The 24,798-nt window shown below is 38.3% G+C and overlaps 1 protein-coding gene across 3 annotated transcripts in view; it reads left to right on the top strand.

Moving 5' to 3' along the window:
• LOC124799192 (protein abrupt-like) overlaps window positions 1-24,798 on the top strand; it is a 252,710-nt gene that overhangs the window by 188,252 nt on the left and 39,660 nt on the right. For 2 of the 3 annotated variants that reach the window (XM_047262737.1, XM_047262729.1), the window contains exons 9-10: window positions 7,142-7,262; window positions 11,682-12,094. The exons of the other annotated variant lie outside the window; for it this stretch is intronic. In XM_047262737.1, the coding sequence (XP_047118693.1) occupies window positions 7,142-7,262; window positions 11,682-11,700 (140 nt within the window). In that variant the 3' untranslated portion in view covers window positions 11,701-12,094. Of the gene's footprint in view, window positions 1-7,141; window positions 7,263-11,681; window positions 12,095-24,798 lie in introns of those variants that run through there. 3 annotated transcript variants of the gene reach the window in all.

The following is a 24,798-nucleotide window of genomic DNA, read 5'->3' as shown; positions in this document are numbered from 1 at the left end:
CATGCCTCTGACTTGCTTTGATATCTTTCTTTAATCTTGACGTGTATCCCAAATGCTTGAGCAATACTCCAGAATGGGTCTGGCAAGTGTTCTTTATGTGGTGTCCTTTATAGATGAACTATGACAAGCAGTCTTTGTCACAATTTCATAGGTCACTCCTGGCAATACCTTTATCTCTAATGAACATTGACAATTTAGGACAACATACTGGAGCCTATTACTTAAAAAGATTTCAAGCCACTGATGTACGAGAACTTATTCAATATTTCTTTGTTAACAGTCTAGTGTGTAGTGTTGTGCGAAGTAATTTCTGGAAATCTAGGAGTATGAAATCTGCCTGTTTCCCTTCAACCATGGTTTGCAGGGTATCGTGAGAAAAGGCAAGTTACGTTTTTCACAAGTCGTGTTTTCTAAATACTTGGCAGTTTGTGGACAGAATCTTTTCTCTCCACAGGAAATTTATTAGATTCACACTTAGAATATGCTCAAGAATTTTATGTCAAAAAGACATGAGGAGGAAGAGACTAGTGTTTAATGTCCCATTGACAATGAGGTCAAGCACAAGCTTGGATGAGGGAAGGATGGGGAAGGAAATCAGCCGTGTCCTTTCAAAGGAAGCATCCCAGCATTTGCTTAGTGATTTAGGAAAATCACAGAAAACGTAAATCAGGATGGCCGGACTTGGGTTTGAACCATCATCCTCCCGAATGCAAGTTCAGTATGCTAACCACTGTGCACACCTCACTCACGGGGGATGAGGGTTGTGAATGAGGGATATTGGTCTGCAGTATTGCGGGTGCACTAGGTAACAGATTAGCAATAAATGCATGTTAAGTGAAGGGCTAATGCCAAAGAGTATTTTCTGTAAATAGTGTGGGGATTTGATTTGGACCTTCAAATTACCTATTTTCAACACTTTAAGTTGCTTTTCAGTACCAGTGATACTAATTTATGTGTCCTCTGTATGGAAGTTTGTGTGTTGTATGATTTTCTTGCATGAATGATTTTTTAAGTGTGAAATTTAAAACTTCAGCTTTCCCATTACTGTACTTTACTGCCACAACAGGCTGGCTGCTAATTTATAATGGTGCAAGTTATTGTATGCCAACAACTAAAATTGCATGATCAGAATACTTCCACACTACAGAAACTTTCTTTGAATAATTCTACAATTGTTACCTTGGAATCAGGTGTCTGGTAAAAATATATGATGGTTAATTTTCGTTTATGTAGACCGGTTACTCAGTCCTGATAACTTTGCAGTCGGACTCCATTTTGACCTGGATACACACATTGTTTTTGTCAATTGCAATGAACCATCCCCAACCTATGATGTTTAATTAGTCTTTTCGAAATATGTTCCATGCCATGATAAATATTTTGGAGGTGCTTTCTTTGTAGTTCATCCAGCTCTCAGTTCCATGTATGGGTATGAGAGCTTTCCTGGAGGGCAGTGGATTCAGGGAATTTGTTATGAATTGTCAATTTTTTGTTAAAATCTTGATATTTGAAATATCTTCATTTTGTATGTGGTCTTATTTTGTTTGTTGTATATTGAATGGTGAATGTTCATCAAAGGACCCCTATCACTTGCCCTAAAAAATGCACTCAGCACTTACTGTGCCCCCTGAACAGCTGCTTCCTTTCTATATTGCACACCATACTGCAGATCCGAAAATGGGCAGCCAAGATGACCACAGAATTGATGGAGCATCTTCTTTCAGCTCCAAACTGAAGGATCCCAATCAATTCTGTCAAATTGTAGGCTCTGCTTGTACCCTTCAAGCAAAGTCAGCAGTCTTCATCAGTTTCGCTAGCTGTCTGCAGGAACTGAGGATGGCCTTAGAACTAAAGTAACAGGCATCATTGGTGCCAACATGTTCCACAACTTGCAGATGATTGCACCCTCCAACCTCGTAGCTGCAGGCAGGACTTCCTTCCCCCCCCCCCCCCCCTTCCCCCCCCTCCCCCTCCCCCTCCCCAACTGCCTGTGGCAGGTATATTGAGCACATATTGGCTTTCTCTTCAGCCTTGGCATATCATCAACACCATTCCGCAAATCAAGAAGACATTTCACTTACATCATTGTGCAACATGTACTGATATAATGAAAACAAAATTTCTTTGTTATCAACACTAGCTCTGTGTGAGGTCGAGAAATTTTCTCGTTTTGCTCATACCGGTTCTTTTTTGGCACTTCCTTGTGGCTGTCAGAATTATTTTGTTTATAAGGTTTATTAAATATTTTCAGACCTGTAACAGTGAGTCAGTCATTCTCTGCACTTTTGTTGTAGTTAACTGCTAGATGGCACCATTCTCACTGCTAGATGGTGCCATTCCCTCTGTTTAATTCAGATTTAAACAGTACATCAGTTCACAATTAGTTGTGAAGTAAACATGACTATGGCTCTCTCCACTTGTGCCAGTGAAAAACAGTTTGTTGTAATCTGCTCTTTTTTTGGTTTGAGTAACACTAACAAAAATCCATAGAACACTTTCAGCACTATATGAGGGCAGCATTTTACCGTGGGCAAATGGATTGCCAGAGCATTTAACAGTGCACAAGCAGTGGAACAGGCTTGAAGAACAATGAAACAGCAGGGTCCATCCACGTTCATTGCTAATGCCATCATTGAACAAGGCTGATTGACTGATAAGTGACTGTCAATGAAGTCACAAACCATGTGGGCATTGGTCATGGTTCTTCATGGGAAATAATGCATAATAGATGTAACTTTCATAAGGTTTGTGTGATATTGGTACCAAACTAACTAAGGGGAGAGCACAAGAGCAACTGAGTGAGTATATATCAGAGCCCATGGGACTGATAAACTAATGTACATGAAATTTTTCAGGAATTAATCATCACTAACATTAAAATATGATTATTACAACTGAGACTTTTATAATAAATATTTTAAAATTTTGGACACTTGGAGAATCTCCCATGACAGTATGTCATCCAGTATTAATGTACTATAGATTCATCACTTCCAACTAGAAATCAAATACCAGATGACAAAATAGCAACATCTTCATTGGCATATCATTAGTTTGTTTCATTCAAATTCATGTTAAAGAGGTCAACAGTTTGCATCCAGTCGAGAGGCAAAGGAAGTGGTGCATACATGACTTGTTGCTCAACTGAATACTATTTTTTGTTCCTTTGGTCATTAGAAAACTTGTGCAGTGATGGACAAAGTGCCTCAAAGATCTGGATGAATTCCGGGTGATCAAAAAGTCAGTATAAATTTGAAAACTTAACAAACAACGAAATAATGTAGAATAGAGAGGTAAAAATTGACATACATGCTTGAAATGACATGGGGTTTTATTAGAGGGGGGGGGGGGGGGGAAGGAAAAAAAAAAACCACCAAAGCTCTCAAAATGTCCGACAGATGGCGCTGGACAGCAAAACGTCAGTGACTGCGCATGACAATCGCGTATAAAAGGAGCTGTAATTATAGAGAGAATCAGATGCGCCAGCAGTCGCAGTATGTTGACGTTATCTGAAAAGGAGCTTTTAGTGAAGCTGTATTATCAGAATGGGGAATGTGCTAGTTCAGCGTTACAATCCTATTGCCATAGGAAGGGGATTCGAACGGGTAAAGGTCCGTTGACAAATGCAGATGTGGCGAGAATGATTTCGAAGTTCGAAGGCATGAGTTGTTTATACGATAGACCCCATAGTGGCCAACCGAGCACAATGCTTAATGCTGCTGAGACAGTTCAGGAAGAAATAGAGACTGTAGCGGGTTCATCTATGCACGGGGAAGTCAGCGCTCGTGCAGTCGCACGTCACACCGGCATTCCATACACTATTGTTTGGTTGGCACTTAGGCGTACCCTCCGATGCTACCCGTACAAAATCCATCGGCATCATGAACTGTTACCTGGCGATTTAGTTAAGCGGAGGGCATTTTTGGTGTGGGCGTTTCAAAAGATGGCGGAAGATGACGATTGATTGAGTAATGTGTTGTGGACCGACGAAGCTCATTTCGTGCTCCGAGGGTCTGTCAACACCCACAACTGCAGAATTTGGGCTACCGAAAATCCTAGATCTGTCGTGAAAACTCCATTGCACGACGAGAAAGTCACGGTATGGGTTGGATTTACCACATCCACCATTATCGGGCGTTTTTTCTCTGAGGAAATGCGTGATTCTGATTTTGTAACTGCTACCATGATGGGTGAGAGGTACACCGATATGTTACAGAATCGCATCATCCCCAGCCTGGCTGATAAACACCTGCTGGAACGTATGATGTTTATGCATGATGGCACTCCACCCCATATTGCTAGATGCATAAAAGATCTCTTGCACGCGTCGTTTGGTGATGATCGTGTGCTCAGCCGCCACTTTCGTCATGCTTGGCCTCCCAGGTCCCCAGACCTCAGTCCGTGCGATTATTGGCTTTGGCGTTACCTGAAGAAGCAAGTGTATCGTGATCGACCAGCATCTCTAGGGATGCTGAAAGACAACATCCGATGCCAATGCCTCACCATAACTCCGGACATGCTTTACAGTGCTGTTCACAACACTTCAGAGGTGGTGGTTCAGATTGCTGTACACGCTGGTACCTCTAATACCCAGTAGCCCGTCCTCTTGCATTGATGCATGCCTGTATTCATCGTGGCATACTATCTGCAAGTTCATCAAGGCACGGTTGGTCCAGATTGTCCCAATCAATGGTGATTTGGTGTAGATCCCTCAGAGTGTTTGGTGGGTCATGTCATCCATAAACAGCCCTTTTCAATCTATCCCAATGTGTTTGAAAGGGTTCGTGTCTGGAGAACATGTTGGCCACTCTAGTCGAGCGATGTTGGTATCCTGAGGGAAGTCATTCACAAGATATGCATGATGGGGGCGTGAATTACCATCCATGAAGACGAATGCCTTGCCAATATGCTGCCGATATTGTTGCACTATTGGTTGGAGGATGGCCGTTATGGCACCTTCCATGATGACTAGCGGTGCACGTCGGCCACACATAATGCCACCCCAAAACACCAGGGAACCTCCACCTTGCTGCACTCACTGGACAGTGTGTCTAAGGCATTCAGTCTGACCGGGTTGCCTCCAAACACGTCTCCAACTATTGTCTGGTTGAAGACATATGCAACATTCATTGCCGAAGAGAACGTGATGCCAATCCTGATCAGTCCATTCGGCATGTTGTTGGGCCGATCTGTACTGTGCTGCATGGTGTTGTGGTTGCAAAGATGGACCTCACTGTGGACGTTGGGAGTGAAGCTGTGCATCGTACAGCCTATTGTGCACAGTTTGAGTCGTAACACGACGTTCTGTGGTTGCACGAAATGCATTATTCAACATGATGGCATTGCTGTCAGGGTTCCTCCAAGCCATAATCCATAGGTAGCAGTTATTCACTGCAGTAGTAGCCCTTGGGCAGCCTGAGCGAGGCTTGTCATAGACAGTTCCTGTCTCTCTGTATCTCCTCCATGTACAAATAACATTGCTTTGGTTCACTCCGTGACACCTGGACACTTCCCTTGTTGAGAGCCCTTCCTGACACAGAGTAACAATGCATACGTGATCAAACCACAGTATTGACCGTCTAGGCATGGTTGAACTACGGACAACACAAGCTGTGTACCTCTTTCCTGGTGGAATGACTGGAACTGATTGGCTGTTTGACACTCTCCGTCTAATAGGCGCTGCTCCATGCATGGTTGTTTACATCTTTGGGTGGGCTTAGTGACATCTCTAAACAGTCAAAGGGACTGTGTCTGTGATACAGTATCCACAGTCAATGTCTATCTTCAGGAATTCTAGGAACTGGGGTGATGCAAAACTTTTTTGATGTATATAAAAGCTGTTTTTAGATACTTAGTGACTTACCTTTGTAAGTTCTGTTATTCTGCTATATTTGTGCTTAGTCTCATCTCTCAAAGATTGTTGGCAATGTGCCTCATAGTTTAATTCTTTATGACAATAGTTTCATTGAGAGTTGTGGGAATTATATTTGGGAATCTGATAGCAGCAGTGCACAGAAATGCAGGCTAGTTTTTAGAATTTTCAAAACTTTTTATACTGTTTTTTACTGAAAAGGAAGAAGGAATAAAGTGAAGAAGAGAAAATTGAAATGATAAAAATGTTAGTGACGTAAATGGTTAGCTTGTTGGTTTCTAGGTGAATTATTCTCTGTTTTAGTTACTTTTGTTTACCATTTCTTTTCCCTTTTCATTTTTCTTAGATTTAGTTTCCCTTGTTTTTTAGTATTTTATCCATCTTTAACAACAGGAGTCCTTCTATAATGAAATAATAGGCAACCAGTTGCATATAAGAAATTTAATTTCTTGGCTGGTTTTGGGCACTTAGTGCCCTTCTTCAGAAGGTCCAGTCACATGTTCCAGCCTCACAATGCACTCCACACTTTGTTTTTGCTGACAGGTTCCCTACTTTGTTATGTTGCCTCTAAGAACAGATTGCTATTTGGAAGACAGTTAAATGTACTTTCATGCTGCATGTTCTTATTAGCCCTTTGCTTTTTCATTTGTTAGAGATTACAGTATTCGGTAAAATATTGTCAACTGCCACTTCAGACTTTTCTTGTAATAAAAAAGGTAAGGCTGACCTACACTCAGATATTGAAGTGCTCTCCAGAGTGCTTTACAAGGCATTATCTGATGGGAGATATATCCTGGGAACTGGCTCACACAACAACTTATATGGCAGTGTACACACCAGCTTTATTTTTTATTCATATACAATGGACTGACAAATGTGAACATCATATCAATAAACAAAAAATAATCCCAGGGACAAAGGGAGACTGAACATTTGGCCTAGGATTTGTGATATGACCATTATGCGGAAAAACATTTTTTTGTAGGGGAAATGGTGAATCGTGTGCTTTGAATAAAAACCCTTCTATAATTTATCAAAAGGTTTAGACTCAGGGATATAATGTTTGGTTAGTACTAATGTGGCCAGTAACACATCAAAAGAGGGTGTGAGAACTGTGGTAATCAAAACAGAAACTAGAAGATGAAAGGGTGCTGGTCAGTGAAGTTTGTTGCTGCAAATTAGCACAATTAAATTTAGTTATATAATTTGTAAGACATGTAGGTAGTATAATTTGTATATATTTGTTACATTCATACATATCATTTACAGCATATGTTGGTACACATTTTCCCACCATCGAGCGCAGCAAAGTGAAGCAGGTACTGGCATACAAGTGTAAAGAAAGTGCTGCTGCGCTGAGGGTACGTGGATCTAAACTCCTCGGACTCAAGTAAGCATCTAGTTTTAGTGTTTAATATATTAAGAACAGAAGTAGTTTCCAGGCTCTTGTTAGATTTCTTGAGTTTGTTCTGCTTTGTTCACTCTTTTACAATAATTATGCTAACCATATGCCCCACACAATTGTTCCATTCTATTCTTTATATTAATATCTGGCTGAGGCTCATGACCCACATCTGATCTGTGATCCAAAGCTCCCACCTTCTTTTAACGGTGACAGGTGGAAAAGAGGTTTCTTCAAAGGTAGCTGTACAGTGTATGAAGACTGTAGGTCTGACTGTAGGACTGAAGTGGTACCATTCAAGAGGAGGTTTAACTTCAAGAAGGCTGACTGGCAGACGTTCAGCGAAGAGCTTGACTCAAAAGTGATAAATATTCCACCACAACCTGAATTGTATGAAACCTTCATCAAATGTGTCCAACAAGTTTCGAGGAAAACTTCCGAGAGGATGCAGAACTCAGTATGTTCTAGGCATGTCCAGTGATGACAAACTTTTGTTAGAAAGATACCAAACTCTATAAAGAGGATCCATTTGCAGAAGAAACGATCCAAGCTGGTGAAATATTGCTGCAAGCCATTTCAGCAACTCGCAAGGCCAAGTAGAGTAACCTGGTAGAGAACTTCGACATGAAGCTGAACAGTAGACAAGCCTGGAAACTGCTTAAAAACCTGAGAGGCGACTCTGTAATATCACAAGACAATTTTACGAGTGTGATTCCTGATACAGTGGCAACCCAGCTCGTGTGGATTGGCAAAATAAAAGGAAGGATGCCCAAAGACTCTCTTCTGCATGATCCAGAAACAGATTATTATTTTCTTAGGGCTCCCTTCCCCATGGCTGAACTTGAAGCTGCCATCTCCAGTTTGAAGATGCATAAGGCTGCAGGTGTCAATGACCTTACAATTGAACAGATAAAGAACTTCAGCTGTAAAACGATAGAGTGGCTACTAAGCCTAATGAACACATGTTTTGCCAAGCTACACATCCCCAAAATGTGGTGGAACGCTCGAGTCATTGCAATACTTAAGCTTGGGAAGGAACCAAACGTTCCAAAAAATTTTCGACCTATCTCCCTTTTATGCCACGCCTTCAAGATATTAGAATGGCTGGTACTTAACCGAATCAGTGCCACCCTCAAAAGTGAAGTTTATCCCACAACAAGCAGGCTTTTGTGTTGGCGAATCATGCTGCAGTCAGATCTTGAATCTAACCCAGCACATCGAGGATGGTTTTGAGTGTGGTGAGATTACTGGAGTTGCTTTTGTTGATCTAACAGCTGCAATGACACTGTGAATCATAGGAAACTGTTAAAGAAAGTGTATTACCTTACTAAGGACTACCAACTAACACCCCTTATTAGCACGTTCCTTCAGAACAGTAGATTCCAAGTTTTATTACAGGGTAAGAGGCAAACACAGAAGAATGGTCTCCCCCAAGGCAGTGTGCTTGCTCCAGCACTGTGCAATATCTGCACAAATGATCAGCCAATACCAGCAAGTACTAGGCTCTTCATCTATGCTGATGGCACAGCAGTAACTGTTCAGGGGCAAACCTTTAAAGAAGTAGAGGGAAAACTGCCTCGAGCAAAGGATGAACACTCCAAGTACTATGATGCCAACCACCTGAAGCCCAATCCCGGTAAAACTCAAGTGATCACCTTCCATTTATGAAACAGGGAAGTGCAGCAAAAGCTGGACATCAGATGGTGAGGAGAGCAACTGAAATATTACCTGACACCAGTCTACCTAGGTGTCGCACTGGACAGGGCTCTAACGTACAGGCAGAAATGTCTATACGTGAAACAGAAAGCTATTGCTCGCATGGGATACTTAAGAAGCTGATTGGCAGCAGCAGGGAAGCCAGTCCACACCTCCTAAGGACTTATGCACTTGCGCTTTGTGTATCAGCCGCTGAGTATGCCGCTCCTGTGTGGATCACTTCAGCTCATGCTAAGCAAGTCAATATTGCGGTCAGCGATACAGCAAGGATCATCTCGGGATGCTTGAAGCCAACTTCATTTTAGAAACTGTATCTGATTGTTGGAATAACCCCACCCAACATCCGGAGGGCCATTGCTGCAGACAATGAGAGAACAAAGCAGGAGAATGACCGTCAACATCCTCTGTATGGCAGCAAGATCCCACCTTAAATCTCGCAAGAGTTTCCTCGCTAGGACTTTGCCAATGAAGGGAGCACCAGTGACATTTCGTCTTGCAACATGGAAGAGCTCACTGCCTGTAGACATCTCTCCAAAAGAAGAACTAGCTCCTGGCACAAACCTACAATACCCTGTATGGAGATCCCTCAACTGCCCAAGAGTTACCATCCCCTGACCAACCCGAAGAAATGAGGAATCCTTCCAGCGAGTGCTGACACCTTTTGCAACTGTGGGGCTGAAGAAGATCCAAGCTCCTACTTGTATGCCCCCTCCTGGACAACCCATGCACAATACAAGATGTTTACAAAGGAAATGACAAAGGTATCACAGCTGCTATTTTTTGGAAATGCTAACTGGACACACAAATGAATGATGAATAGAGTTAAGAAAATGAAGATCTGATATGCTTGTGGCATAGGAATAAGTTATTTATTAATACTTGACTTCAAAATATTGAAAGGTCTTAAGTATTCCATTGAGGAAAATGTGGTCATTGCAAAATGCGGGATGGAATGTGGTATGTATTTGATGGGTACTACTAAGTAGGCAGAAACAGAACTGAAAAGCAGGCAGTCCCATAGGAAGGATGAGGGGTTTATTAAGATGATCCTACTGGTATCTGTGAATCAAAGAATAAGCACTAGCATGCGATCTATTTCTGAACTCTTTTCTGTTTAAACAACTACTGTTTCTGTTTCCCAATCAAATATTAGTAATTTTACAATAAATATCCATTTCTTAAACAGGTGACAGAGTTTGTAAAACATTATAACACACCTTGTAGTATGTTCTGTTCTGTTTAACATAATTTTCTATTTCATGGAGTGGATTGCATCCTCCTCCTCCTCCTCCTCCTCCTACTACTACTACTACTACTATACTACTACTACTACTACTAATACGCCATGGAAGAGTTCCTTTTTGTTGACAAAGTCTTCAACTTTGATGAGAAAGTAGTTCCCTAACTGTATTAATGTACCCTTTGCAGACCTCATCTTTCACCAACCATATAAACAATTATTTTGGAGGGCACAAGGACTGTTATATGTTTAATCATTGAAGTCTGTTACTATTGTCAACTGTTGATGGGCTTTTACTCTAAGGCAAAAGTTCTACCTTTTACATATGAACATATTTAAGGTCATTTAACAGAGTAAACAAATACAGCACCATTCTTACTTGTCTTCCATGCTATGCTGAAATTTCTTTAGTTTCTTTGAATGAAGATAGTAGCTGGAGAACTAGTACTGTTCTGTGGATAATGTGTTGTCATCGCAAATACAAAAATGTTTGCAAGAAGTGGATTGTAAGGTCCTGTAGCTTAAGCATTTAATATCACTGGAGGATACCAACTCAGTTAAGTGTTGGAAGGCTATGATTTGATAGATAATTCATAAGCATTATGGATATTAACAGGACTCTGTAAGAAAACTCAGTCATCAAAACTAACATGTGGCTCTCAGTAGAAGTAGTTTCCACTATAATGTTTTAATAGTGTGGTAGATTGCAGATATACTAATCAAAGCCTTCATCTGAATTAATGACTGCCCATATTTGTATCTTTGAAGTTACATTTAATGACAGTGTACCATGTAACAGTGTTTGGCAGGCCCCAATTGAACAGTCTGTAATAGACTACCAGTACAAAGAACACACCTAATGCCCCCCACCCCTCTGAGTCCACCCTGTCTCCTTTTGCTCTTCAGTTTATTAATCTCACATCAGAAAAAGTACCACTTCATAAATGGCTCAAGGCTCCTCAATAAGTTTTACTGAATTAGCAAGAGATCATCCATTAACAAGTATTCCAGTATTTTGGAACACAAATTGCACACTTTATTTGTTAATTAAGAGAAACTGAATGTGTGTGTGTAATAGAACTCACCAAAGTATATGCCAATATCACTGAACAATACTTTTTTCTGAAATTGCTTACATCTTACAAAACAAAACACACTCTTCTCTCCATTTTTACTAAAGGTATGGAAGTTATGTTAGTGGTATTGGAAACTTCAGTTAAGCATATGTTTCTTTTATAAATAGTTTATTTAAATATGAATGAAGTATCAAAATGCATAAAAATAATTTGCTGTACTTGTCCCCAAACATGAGAGGAGGTTTTTAAGTACTTCATCTGTGAATTTTGCCTGTAGGTATCCATTAATGTGATATTCAGACAGTTTCAGTTTCTCATATGAATCCTAGAGTATTCGTCTGAAACAGTGTCAACTGGAGTTTTTCTTTGTTTCAGTGAACTTCAAGACCAGTAGCATCTGTCTGCACTCAAACCTGGATACTCTGATAACATTTATAGTCTATAAACAATAGCAGGCCTTTGTAACAGCTGTCATTAATCACAACTCTACGAGGTGTTTTGTTCTGAGATTCTGTAAAATATGATACTTGAACTTGGTTCATTTGCACCTATTTTAAGTTGTTAACATTGTTTTATATTAGACTATTTGAGCAGTTACACTGCATTTATCATTTTTTATTCTGTCTAGTTTGTGTTTAATTATCTCTCTAGCTATTTGGCCATGTCTGTTTTCAACATGTATTATGTCACTGTGGATGCACCAGGCACATCCCAGTCTGTATTATGTGACAAATTTAATATTATTTGCCTTCTGAGACTGGAGAGAACAGGTTTTTAATATAGATATGTAATGTGCATTAATGTAGCAACAATTATGAACATCAGAAAGATCTCAATGTTGCTACACTGGAAATGAGTTTTGTGGCTCAAATTAAATAATAATAGTAATAATAATAATAATAATAATAATCATATGAAATGTGCCTTACTGAACTGTCTTTACCCTGAGTAGCAGGGCTCAAGTTGATTAAAACATTCCATCATGTTTTTATATCTGAATAATACTGGTAGCTATCACATGATCATAAATTGAGGTATGATGAAATGTTTTTGCTCTGTAGTTAGAACTTTTTGTTAACTTCTGATACATTTCTACTTTTTTAATGGGAAAAAGTTGGAAAACTCTATGTTTTAGTGAGTAGGCACTATTTAGCATGTCCTGTTGTATTTGGATCCATCGTTGTAGCGACAGTATGTTAGTAGGTGATTGTAGTACTTAATCTGGAGCAGTTCATTTCTGAATGAAAATAACCTGTTCAGCTGCTATATGATGCCAGTATAAAGGAAGTAATTTTAAGTTTTCAGATGTCTGCATGCTGATTCTTTTATTGTGAAAAAAAAAAAAAAAAAAAAACACAGTGCATTGATAAAATAAAAGAGAAAGCTTATTTGAATTGCCATTGGCTTATCTTCCTAAGTTATTGGGAGATGCCTATTCAGATAAGGCACCATACATATTTCGTTGGAAGTGTTTCATGTTGGTCATATATTCCCTGTGTGAGACCTTGTATACATCTTAAATATAATGTTCTTTGCGTTCTATTTGTATGTATCAGACTGAGTGAAATGTTATAAAGGTTCCTGAGTTGTGTAGTTGCTATTGTTTGTATACATATAGGATTGTCACACTTCATTTGTGAGTACTATGTTGACTGGGAAGAAGTTAGTTGACAAGCATAAACCTCAAGATAGTACTGACTGATCAGTAATTTTCTGCATTTGTTTCTACTTGGGAACACTTCCATTATTTTAATGTTTTAAGATACCAATTTTATTGATTAATGTTAGATTTCAACATTCCTCTTTTACTGGCAGAAGTTCAGATGTGCATGTTTCATATTGGTGTGGTTTAACACTGTCATTGTGGAGTATTTATATCGAATAGTAGCAATGCCAACTCTTCTCTATAAGAATTAAATCTGAATATGAAAGACAAGTGTTAAAAGTCAGCTTGAGGTCAGACAGTTGAAGGTACTGGGAGATATTAAAGGCCATAGATATGGACTGTATCCATGAATAAAGAGAGCTCAAGCAACAGGCTGGGGTAAAGTAGTTGGCATGATGAGGCATGTGAGTATAACTTGAGGAAAAATGACGGTAGCGATGACAAATCTAGAGCAGTAGAATGCTTGCAGTAGTAGGCATGATGGGGCATGTGGTTTTAACTTGAGGAAAAAAAATGACAGTAGCAGTGACAAAATCCAGAGCTGTAAAATGCCTGTAGAGTCTTCAAGCCTTCATAAAACTCACTCTTCAGGCTCACTCAGACTAGACTGCAATTCATGAGTACAAGGAACCTATGCACAATGTGGCCATACAGCTCTGTGATTTGTTAGTCCCAGTATTCTGTTAGGCAAGAAAATGAATCTATGTATATCGTATAATCACTGTGAAGGGAAAGATAAACCAGAAGTTTGAAGAATGTAAACGCAGGTGTTCTTTGCCACTTATCCATAATTCCACCACCATGCTAGATCCACTCCACCCACCCACCCACCCACACACACACACACACACACACACACACACTCTCTCTCTCTCTCTCTCTCTCTCTCTCTCTCTCTCTCTCTGTGTGTGTGTGTGTGTGTGTGTGTGTGTGTGTGTGTGTGAGAGAGAGAGAGAGAGAGAGAGAGAGAGAGAGAGAGAGAGAGAGAAATATTCTTGTTGCAAGAGCTCCTTACTGGGACTTAGTTATTCGTTGTTACTGTTCATGATTAATGTCATAAATGTTACTATTTGCTGCTCACCTAATAGTGATTATACAGGTCCAAGATGACAAATGCCATTGGGTTTTCCTATCTGATAATACTGAGCAAGATGACACAGTTGTTAAGATTTAGGGCTCATATTCAGTTCACCTTGCCATGCAGATGAAAATTTTTGCACAGTTTCCTTCAATCAGTTAATACCTTGGTGGTTCACTGCGAATATCCAATATCCTTGTTCACCAATGTCCTATTTCATCTTGTTCTCCTTTTCTCTCTAATGATGGTGTAGTTGGCTGGATGCTACACCCTTACCTTCTCCTCTTTTTTGTTTACTGTATACATATCACACAGCGAAGACCAATAACACAATTTTTCATTGTTTGATGTAAATTTTCAGCTTCTTCGGTGATGTAAGTGTTCATTTATTTCATACAATTTGCATTTAGTAGCCAGGTGAAAAAAATTTTCAGCCAGGATCAGCTTTTCTTTTGTAGTCAATGTATGTGGGATATTCAATAATTGATACAAAGTGTTGAGAAAAAAGGAGAATAAAAATGTATTCAATGGCAGTTAAATTTGTGCTTCATTTGAATATAATCTCCACCAGTCTTAAGACATTTTACATTTTTCCCACAGCTCTGTTGCCTTTCTAATTCCAGTAGTGAAGAATATTGACCTTGTTATCTGAGTCTTTTATGTGCAGCTCATCTGCTCATCTGACAGCTTTGCTGTCTTCTAACTTGGTACTGTGTAAAACTGTTTTAATGGTCAGATCAGATGAAAATTGGATCAGTTAGAGGCCAGGATTGTATGATGTATGTGGCAACATCTGCCAATTCAAATTTTCTGTCCTCGTTTTCAGGGAATTTTAGGAATGGTCATTATCATGCAGCAATTTTATGAGTTTGTAATTCCTGCCACCACCTTTTACATATTATAGTAATAGAAATTCTTCTATGGGATAGAAAGAGTTGTCAAGGAGAAACTTTCTCAGTTTATTTTCATTTTACTTTGTTGTTTGTCAGATATTTTATATCACTCGGTAAGTGATCAAAAATTGTTGTTGCAGTATTGTGCACCACTTTCTGTGCTAAAGACAACCTTAATGTGGAGTAATGAATGTCATTATTTCTTCTAGTGTTGCAATTATGTACATCATTGATCCTTTTGAAATGTAGTGGGGTGTTTACAAGAAATTGCAGTAGGGAATAAATATACTGTAAAACTGTAGTCTGTATGCCAATCTCCTTAAACATATATGTACAAGATGGCCATGGGCGAGCATCTCATTTTATTCTTACAGCACATTTATGGGCAATTAAAACCTTTGTTAAAGATGTGTTACCCCAGAACATTATTCCATATGACATTATTGAATGAAAATATGCAAAATATTTCAATTTACTGATTTGTGTCTCCCCAAGAAGCATTAGTGGGCAAGTCAAAATGATTCCACTGAAGTTTCTTCTGTTTGAATTCAGGGTAACAGAGGAAATTCCAAATGCGACCTCAGGCTGTAACACACCAGAAAGTCATTACCAACCATTAAAATCTGTTGTTTGAGTGCGTAACAAATGCAAGCATGAATGTCTTTTGAACTCGAGTCAGTTGTCTTGGACCCATCTTGAACATGATTAATTATAATTATGTTTATCATGAATGACTAATGATAATCAGTAGTTTTCTCAGTAACTCATTGTCCCTCATATGTCACAAGAGACAGTCGTTTGTGTGTCTCATATGACTATTATTTCCATTATTAGCATAGGGTATGAGGAAACAGTTGACCTCTTCTCAAGCACATTTAACTTACTGACCTTGATAACATTTAGGCTTCATGTAAGCTGCCGCTGTTAAGTTATTTAACTCTGATATTAATTACACTAATTTAAAATTGTAGAAAATGGGACATCTAACAGTAACTAGTGCACAGTGGCGGATATAAATCTAATGGCAACCACTTCCTCACCATCTGGCCAGTGCCAAATTAGAAATTTCCATTATTTCAAGCCCCAAACTACAATACTTATGGGCATAGCAGGTTAATGTGTGTCAAATCCCACTACCTGTAGTCGAAACTGAATTTTTTATTTCTTTAGAGGGAAAGAAGTATACCAAGGTAGTGCTGCACCAAAACAATAGATTTTTCTCTGGTATCAAGCTGCATGTTACACTTCTGCACATCATATACATAACTTTTTGTAATGAACGTCTTTTAAGACAAAATGCCATTACAATAGAATTATTGTTATTATTTTTAGTGCACCAGTTTTCAGCTGTATGTACATTTCAGATCTGGTTTAGTAATCACACTCGTGAATCTTCAATTACAGCTAAACTAATGTGATTTAAATTATATTTCTGAACACTTTAATCTTGTTGTGTTAATCTGTGCTGCATTTTCTTTAGCTAAATATCACATACCGCATTTCCATCGGTAGTTTGTATCCTACAATTTGGTTTTATCTTAGTTATCCTATATTTGTTTATTTTGTTTCCTTTCGATTTGAGAATATTAATCCTCCATTATACGTATCATGTGTCTTTCATGCAATTTTTGCAGAAAAATGTGAAGTTTATAAATGTATGTCTATTTTGCTTTTATTAGACTCAGTGCTGAAATGAGGGTACTGTAGGTAGGTTAAGTTGTTACAGTCATTAAAAGTTTCCTATTTGGCTACATACCATGTTGGTGCCTGACTGCCACTAAATTAGTTTTCCTCCCATGATCCTTTTGTAGTCTTCAAGGAAGTCTAGAGTGTTTTGGAATAAAATGTGTCAGGTTTCTTGCCAGATTTGCTGCAGAATACCACAAGAATTCCACTGTAAATATTCCAGTCAGCTAAAAAATTTTTTTAGTTGGAGAGTTTTGTAAGAATAACTTAATCTGAAATTAATGCTGAAGGAAAAGATAGGTTGCTATTTACTGTAAAGAAGATATGATAAGTTGTAGACAGGGACAATTAAAAGACATTTATTCGGGCAGGCCGAGTGCCAGATATGGTAATCATGTGTGCATGAAGTGTACCTGCTTGTGTGTATGAATGGTGTGTTTCTCTTTTGTTGACGAAGGCTGTGGCCAAAAGCATTATGTAAGGGTCTTTTAATTGTGCCTATCTGCAATTTAACATGTGTTCTTTAAGGTACGTAGCAATCTATCTTTCCCTACATTGTTGGTATTTCTACCTGGAGTTTCCGTTGTTTAGTCTGAAATTAACTACCCTCATTTCAGTATTTGCACTTGGAAATACTTGTCTGTATATAGTAAGTTACTGTTCTTTTTCTTGTGCCTTTGTCTTGCATCTATACATAGTCAGCATGGTTATAAATGGATTTTGGAGTGTTACTTTTAAGAGGTGGCTTAATGCCCTTTCTGTTGCCACTCGTTACCCCCAGGACAGAGTGTGTGTACACCAACTGTCTGCGTGTGGTGTTAATCTTGTGAAAGTTTTTGAATCGTAAAACTGAGGTGGGATTTGGGTGACCAGCCCAGTATTCACTTAGGCTGATGTAACTGCCTAAAAACAATATCCAGGCTTGCCGGCATACCGACCCAAGTCCTTAATCCACCAAGCAGATTCGATCTGGGGCCAGCATATGTGACCGTCCCAGAAGCAGCACTTCAAGATGCACTGCTCTCTGTGCGGTTTGTATTGTAAATTCTTCATTCACAATTTTATGTTTATCTGACTTTTTGAGGCTGATTTTTGGCACATCTCACCTTTTCATTCTCATTGCCTTTGTGGTTTCTCCTTCATCCTTATTTTACCCAGCTCCCACATTTGTTTCATGTTTTCCATATTTGTCTTTTGCACATTTTGTGTGTCTGAATTTCAAGGAGTACTTTTAAAAGTTGGTATCAGTAGTCACATAATAGCATCATCGGTTAACCATTGCTCTGTTTAATCAAGCCATGAACACACTTCTCAGATATTTCAGCACTATTTCCTTTGAGGCTGTTCAGTTATTAGTCTTTCCTGTCTCTTAGTTACTGTTGTTACTTATATTTGATCAGATTTTATACACAATTCATCAGTTATTTCCACAGGCTAGCTTAGCATATCAGTTCATCAGGGGTTTACTTTGTTTGCTCAAAAAAAATGGAAGCTCCAGTGTACTGTAAAAATCAACCAAATATTGATTAACCTCTCTATTCTCATTAAGATCTTCATATCAAGTAGTAAGGAGTAAACCATATTGTATCAAGAAATAATTTTCCTACAAAACTTTTGAATCATGGAATTGGAATTAGTTTTGAGCTAATGAGATAAAACACTTTATATTAATATTTATTAACAATTTTAACCTGGAATGCTTTTAAGTGGTTTGTGAGTATAGAATGATTGTGCATAAAAATAAAAGTGAGTGTTTTCAAGCAGAGAGTACAATTTGTGTGGTGGGCTTATCTGCCCCTTCCAATGAATAAGACACAGTAATGATTTAGTACACTATTTATGTCTTAAAACTGTAGGTACCATGTGAACTTAATATTTTTTGTGGCATGTAGGAAAGAGTGACACATTTCCTTCAGTGTGTTTGGTGGGCTTAGCTCCTCATTCCAGTGAATAAGACAGATAATAATACATTACATTATTTGTGTACAAAACAAAACTGTGGCACTTTTTAAATATAATTTTATATAACACACTATATTTAAATACCCTAGTTACAGAAAACACTACAATATTTTAGTTGGTGTCTCCTGAGGTTGGCCATTCCAAAATAACAACATAAAAGTCAGACACTTCATTGCTTTCTTAATATCTTCAAGTTTCTTTGCATTATTTGGGACATGGCCTTGTGAATGTGCTCCTGGCATAGACAGTTGGATATTTTGTACTGCTGGCAAGTGAAGTAGAAACACACGTTTACACAATACATCACTCTATGCTCTTGCTATGACTGCTCCTGGGTTTGCTGGGTTTCACTCTGTGAAGGACTCGTAACCTTTTTTCAAACAACATCAAAATTATACAGGACAAATACCTCGTGTATAAACATGAGATCTGCTTCCTTTTCTGCAGAGTGCCGTACTACCACTAACTCAATTTCAGAAAAACTGTGACATAATGCCATTTTCCAATTCCTGACTCAATTTTGTTAGAAGTGTATGCAATATGGGAAGAGAAGTAAGTAGTATATGGTTAGAAAAAGACATTTAGTTACATATGTCAAATGAAAGCTTTCTTAGTTTATAGCAGATCTTCATATCTAATTCTGATACCTCTTTGTCATTGCTGGTATTATAACTTCATACTTACTCTCTTTTCAAGTTCTCAAAAACAATGCTGTTGCCCATATCATCTGAGGAACTAAAAGTGACAGATATTAATGCATTACCTCACCTCACTGCCCCAAGAATACTTCTGCTGTTGTGTCCAGTGTGTGGCAGGAACAGTGGCCACTACAAAGCAATAATTATGTCAATATTAATGGATTTTCTGTAGAGCAGTAAAATACCTATCCTAAATCTGTGTAGTGTTGATCATCATCTTATCGGATATGTATACGTAGTGACAGGAAGACTGAATAACTGTTAACTTTATCGACAACTCAGATTCAAAACTGTTTTCTCATTTACAGAAGTGAAATATTACATTTGTTCAACTCAACTTTACCCGCTGCAGTTGTAGCGTATTGTTTTATCAACTGTTAATCTGACTGCAGGATACAAATGTGCACTTTGTCCCTTACTTGTTCAATAATAATAATGATAATAATAATAATGTCAAGTGTTTCAATGGCCTGGTGCAAGGCTTTCAGTTAGATGCCACTTCGGCAGTTTGTGTTTCCCTAACCTACCCCATTTATCCAGCCAGGGAAAGGGGACCTATAATTTAATGTGGAATCCAAACATGTCATTTCTGGTGACTCCTCACATCATTGAGAGGTGAAGGCTAGGTTAATATGTGGACTGAAAAATTTGTGACCCAACCAGAATTCAATTCCTGCGACCTCATGGTTTCCAGGTACACGCTTTACCACTTGACCACTAGGTCTGACTACTTTTTCAATTATTAGTAAATAGTGTCTCTAGTTTAATCTGTATTTCATTTCATTCATTGGATTGATATGACTTTGTGTAAGTACTTGTGAAGCGGAATGCATACATCTGAAATCATGAGAATGCGTACATCTGAAATCATGAACTACTCCAAAGAGCTCCAGTAATACAGACCAAAACAAATCTGAAATGAGCAATGAAGTACTTTGACAGAATGCTTGAAGGTGTAGATACTCAGTTTTTTTTTATGTGTAGCTCATAGTAAGCAAACATACAAACATTCTGGTGATGGCTTTAAAATGTCTTCCTAGATTTTTGGAAGATCTGATATCCAAGGTGTCGTGCATTTTTTTAGCAATTACTATTTGTGTTTTATATTACATAAGAAATTTATTATTTATAAATGTAATATGTTCTCTTTCTGTGTTTCATATCTGTGGTATCTTTGAAATGTCATGTTCACATTTAGAGTTCAATTCCGTTTTGTAAAGAAACCAAAGGAAAAGTGCAAGTGTTTCGCAATGAATTGTGGGAACTTATGTTTTGCATTTGTTCCTGAGCATTTATGCTTCTCACAATTTGGGGCTGTTGCCATAAAAATATTCATTAGTTACCAGATACTGTACAGGTTAGACCACAATTTTATTGCAAATGGTCTGTTATTTATCATGCATGTCAAGCAGCAGACTTTATTATTTACTGTAGGTTTAGTAGATGAAGAGAACTATGTATATTTAATTTTGCAACCTCTAAGAAATATAATATCTAAGTACTGTATTTGACTCATACCTTTAAAACTTTGAAATCTGAATAAAGTTTTCCACTTTTTAATATTGTGACATTAAACAGTCTTAAACATGTGATCTAAAATTGTCAGAAATTTTGAGAATTGTTTAGTAGAACAATAAATTAATAGACCAGTTTTTCTTTCAAAACATTTTAGTGGTACGATGAATCTTGCTGTTACTAGATGTTATAAACTGTTGACTAAATTGTAGAAAGTATTTCGTATTGTATCATGTTGTATATATTGTTATGTGCTGAAATTAATAAACTTTGTTAAAATACAAGAACTGACAAAAGGGTTAGTGTCTCATTAGTATAGAGTTGAAATATGTGTATTAAACATTCATAGTAATATGTAAAGCAGTACATTACTCATGTTAATATGTATATATTACAAAATTTTAACATAAAATTTCTATTTTGTATGCTTCAATCAGTTTTCATTTATCATTGATGGAAATATATTATGAGATTGCAGCCTGTCTGTAACCTGCTTTTTTATTGACTCTTCCATACTAAATGTTTATAGTATGTGAAAAATGAGTGGTGTACATATTGAAATACATCTTAATATATGGCTTTCTTGTAAAAATCCCCATGACAGGTGGTTGTAATCTTAATGTAACTATGGTCTATTTTTATGAGAAATTACTGTACATTATCAGTTCTAATAACATAACTGAATCATGGAGACAAAACATTGAAAGTAATTGTCTTCATTAGTACAATGGCAAGTCAAGAAGTAAGTTCCCTAAGTGTAACTGAATATGCCTCAATAAAGAAAAAAAGAAATTACATTTTTATGTTACTTCCACGTTTTTGTTTTTTGTATTACTACAAAAGTTATTTATGCATTTGGTATAGTCTAAAGTGGAATTTTGCATTCCAGTAACAAAAACTGGCCCACACTGAGTATAAGAGTATTGGGCCTCTTACCTTGTGACTTGACTAATAACCAAGAATGTTCACAATTCATGTTCTATACAACAAACAAATTAGTTCAGAAAAGTACAAAATAAGTCTGTCATAATGTACTTTTCTGTATGTTGAATATGCTTTCCACAGCTAGCTTTGGAATAATTTGTTGTACACATGATGATCCTGTTCGAAATGACTTCCTATGGCACTCATATATTGCATTCATCATTTTGTCCCCTTTCATCTTCACTACAGTTGAATTCCTCTCATCCCTCTCAGTCTGAGTGACCAGCCCTTCCTTTTTAAACCTCCTCAATCCATCCCTCCCTACTAATAGTTCCAAAATTTAGAATAATGCCATCTCATTGTATAAAAAAAGATACAATGCAGAAACCACATAAACTTTGAGAAATGTGCGCTAAAATAGGCATGTGGCAAGATTTGCTACATATGCTGGTGTAGAGCAATAATCAAGAAGAAAATGAGCTCCAAGACCTCATCACCTGTTATTGGTGATTTCTACCCAGCACAGTTTTTGGGCTGGAAAATTGATGGTGCAAGACTTTGACAAACTCAAGGAGTATTTAACGCCTTTCTCTCAAAGCATACCTCATGAGACTCTTACGAAGATGCACACAATTTTTTATCACATGTAGTAGACTGAGAAGGAGAAGAGACGTTTATTTCTTGCCCAGTGAGACAACAAGATTCACAGATGGCATTCTGTTGATAGTGAACTGAGTATGTACATGCTGGTTGATCTGCAATATCATGCAACGTATGAGAAAGAATTCATGTCATTTCATTTGAGACCTATGATTCAACTGATCTGGGTAAATTATAATAAGTGCATCCGTAAGCCATAGGTTAGCATCAGCAGTTTCTGACGTAAAAGCTTAAGAATTGATTTCCGATGAGCAACATAAATTTTTTTTCTGTTGAGGGAAAATCTCAAAAGGTATCAACAGAGCCTCTTGACAGGTAATAGGAAGCTTTCTGAGAAAATAAGCAGTAAAACGTAAAACTGAATTGCAAATTACTTAAATGCTGTTCAGTGCACATTGAAGGATACTGTGTGTAAATAGTGGATCTGTGTAGTCACAAATGTCCTAGAACATAAAATCTGATGTTGTGGCAAACACTAATTTAATTTTTATATTGAAAGAAAACAAGAAACATAAAAATGAATGATCTAGACAAAGTGTTTTCAGATCTATGTTTATAGTGTAAATTACAAACTGGTTGTCCCTTTGTTCTAACTGTAAAAACAAGGTTTAGAAGAAAAGGAAGATATAACATACACTGACAGTAAAAAGAAATGCAACACCAAGAAGAAGTTGTGTGACATTAAGAGAAGTACTAGGTGTGTTTCTACATCCGAAAGCTGTCTATTCATGTTTCATGCCAGTTGCATACGAGTGGCAGTAGTAGTGCCACTATGAGGATACAACTCGGGTTTGCTTTTAACAGTTGTGAGCATTAGTTACTTTTGAGATTGGACTTGATAGTAGATTTTAGTCAAGAATGCCTTTAAGGTAACAAACACTTCATTATCAACACCACACTGAGATTGAACGTGTTTGTGTAATATGGGTATGAGAAGCTGAATGTTCCTTGTGTGATATTGCAGAAGGTCTTGGCAGGAGTATAGCCACTGTATATAACTGCTGGCAGCAGTGGTCACGGCAATGTATGGTCATGAGAAGACCAGGCTCCAGATGGGCACGTGGCACTACCAAGAGGCAAAAACATTGTATTCGGCTTATGGCTCTGGTGCATTGTGCTACATCTGAAGGAGCAATTTGAGGAACAGCTGGCACCACAGGGAGACAACAGACTGTTACAAATTGGTTACTTCAAGGACAGCTCCGAACCAGACACCCTGTAATTTTCATTCCAATGACCTCAAGTCGCTGCCATTGGCAACTTCAGTGGCGTCAAGTGAGAGCTCATTCAAGGGCAGTGTGGTGGTCTGCTATCTTTACTGATGACAGATGGTTGTACATCGGTGCCAGTGATGGCTGTATGTTGATTAGGAGGAGGCTGGTAGAGTGCCTGCAACCATCCTGTGTGCGTGCTAGTCACATTGGATCTGCATCTGGAGTTGTGGTCTGAGGTGTGATTTCATATGACAGCAGGAACACTCTCATGGTTATCCCACCCACCCCTGACAGCAAATTTGTACTTCAGTCTGATGATGTGACCTGTTGTGCTGCCATTCATGAACAGCATTTCACGAGGTGTTTTCCAACAGGATAACACTCGCCCACATGCTGCCGTTGTAGTCCAACGTGCTCTACATAGTGTCAACATGTTGCTTTGGCCTGCTCAATCACCAGATCTGTCTCCAGTCGAACACGTATGGGACATTACTGGACAACAACTCCAGCACCATCCACAACCAGCATAAATATTGTCCCTGTATTGACTAACCAAGTGCAACAGGCCTGGAACTCCATCACACAAACTGACATCTGCCACCTGTACAGTGCAATGTATACGCGTTTGCATCCTTGCATTCAACATTCTGATGGTTACATCGGTTATTAATGTACCAGTCTTTCACATTTGCAATGGCTTATCTCACCCTTACATTAACCCACAATATTGCATTGTTACTCACTTAAATACACTGATCAACCATAACATTATCACCACCTACCTAATAGCCAGTATGTCCACTTTTGGCACAGATAACAGCGATGATACTTCATGGCATGGAAGCAATAACACCTTGCTCACTATGTTGCTGGAGGGAGCTGGCATCGCATCTGCACTTACAAGTTATGTAACTCCTAAAAATACCGGGAAGCGTGCCCGATGAGCTCTGACACCACATTCAGTAACATCCCAGATGTGTTTGATTGGTTCAGATCTGTCGAATTGGGGGGCCAGCACATCAATTGGAACTTACCACTGTGTACCTCAAATTACTCCATCACACTACTGACATTGTGACATGGCACATTATCTTGAAAAATGAAACTGCCATCGAGAAACATGATCATCATGAATGGGTGTACACAGTCTGCAACGAGTGTACAATACTTGTTGGCCATCATGGTGCCTTGCACAA

The sequence above is a fragment of the Schistocerca piceifrons genome, chromosome 1, assembly GCF_021461385.2.
Source record: "Schistocerca piceifrons isolate TAMUIC-IGC-003096 chromosome 1, iqSchPice1.1, whole genome shotgun sequence".
In the NCBI taxonomy this organism is placed as follows: Eukaryota; Metazoa; Arthropoda; class Insecta; order Orthoptera; family Acrididae; genus Schistocerca; species Schistocerca piceifrons.
Note: the sequence above shows the minus strand (reverse complement) of the source record. Positions and strands in the feature narration are given on the sequence as shown.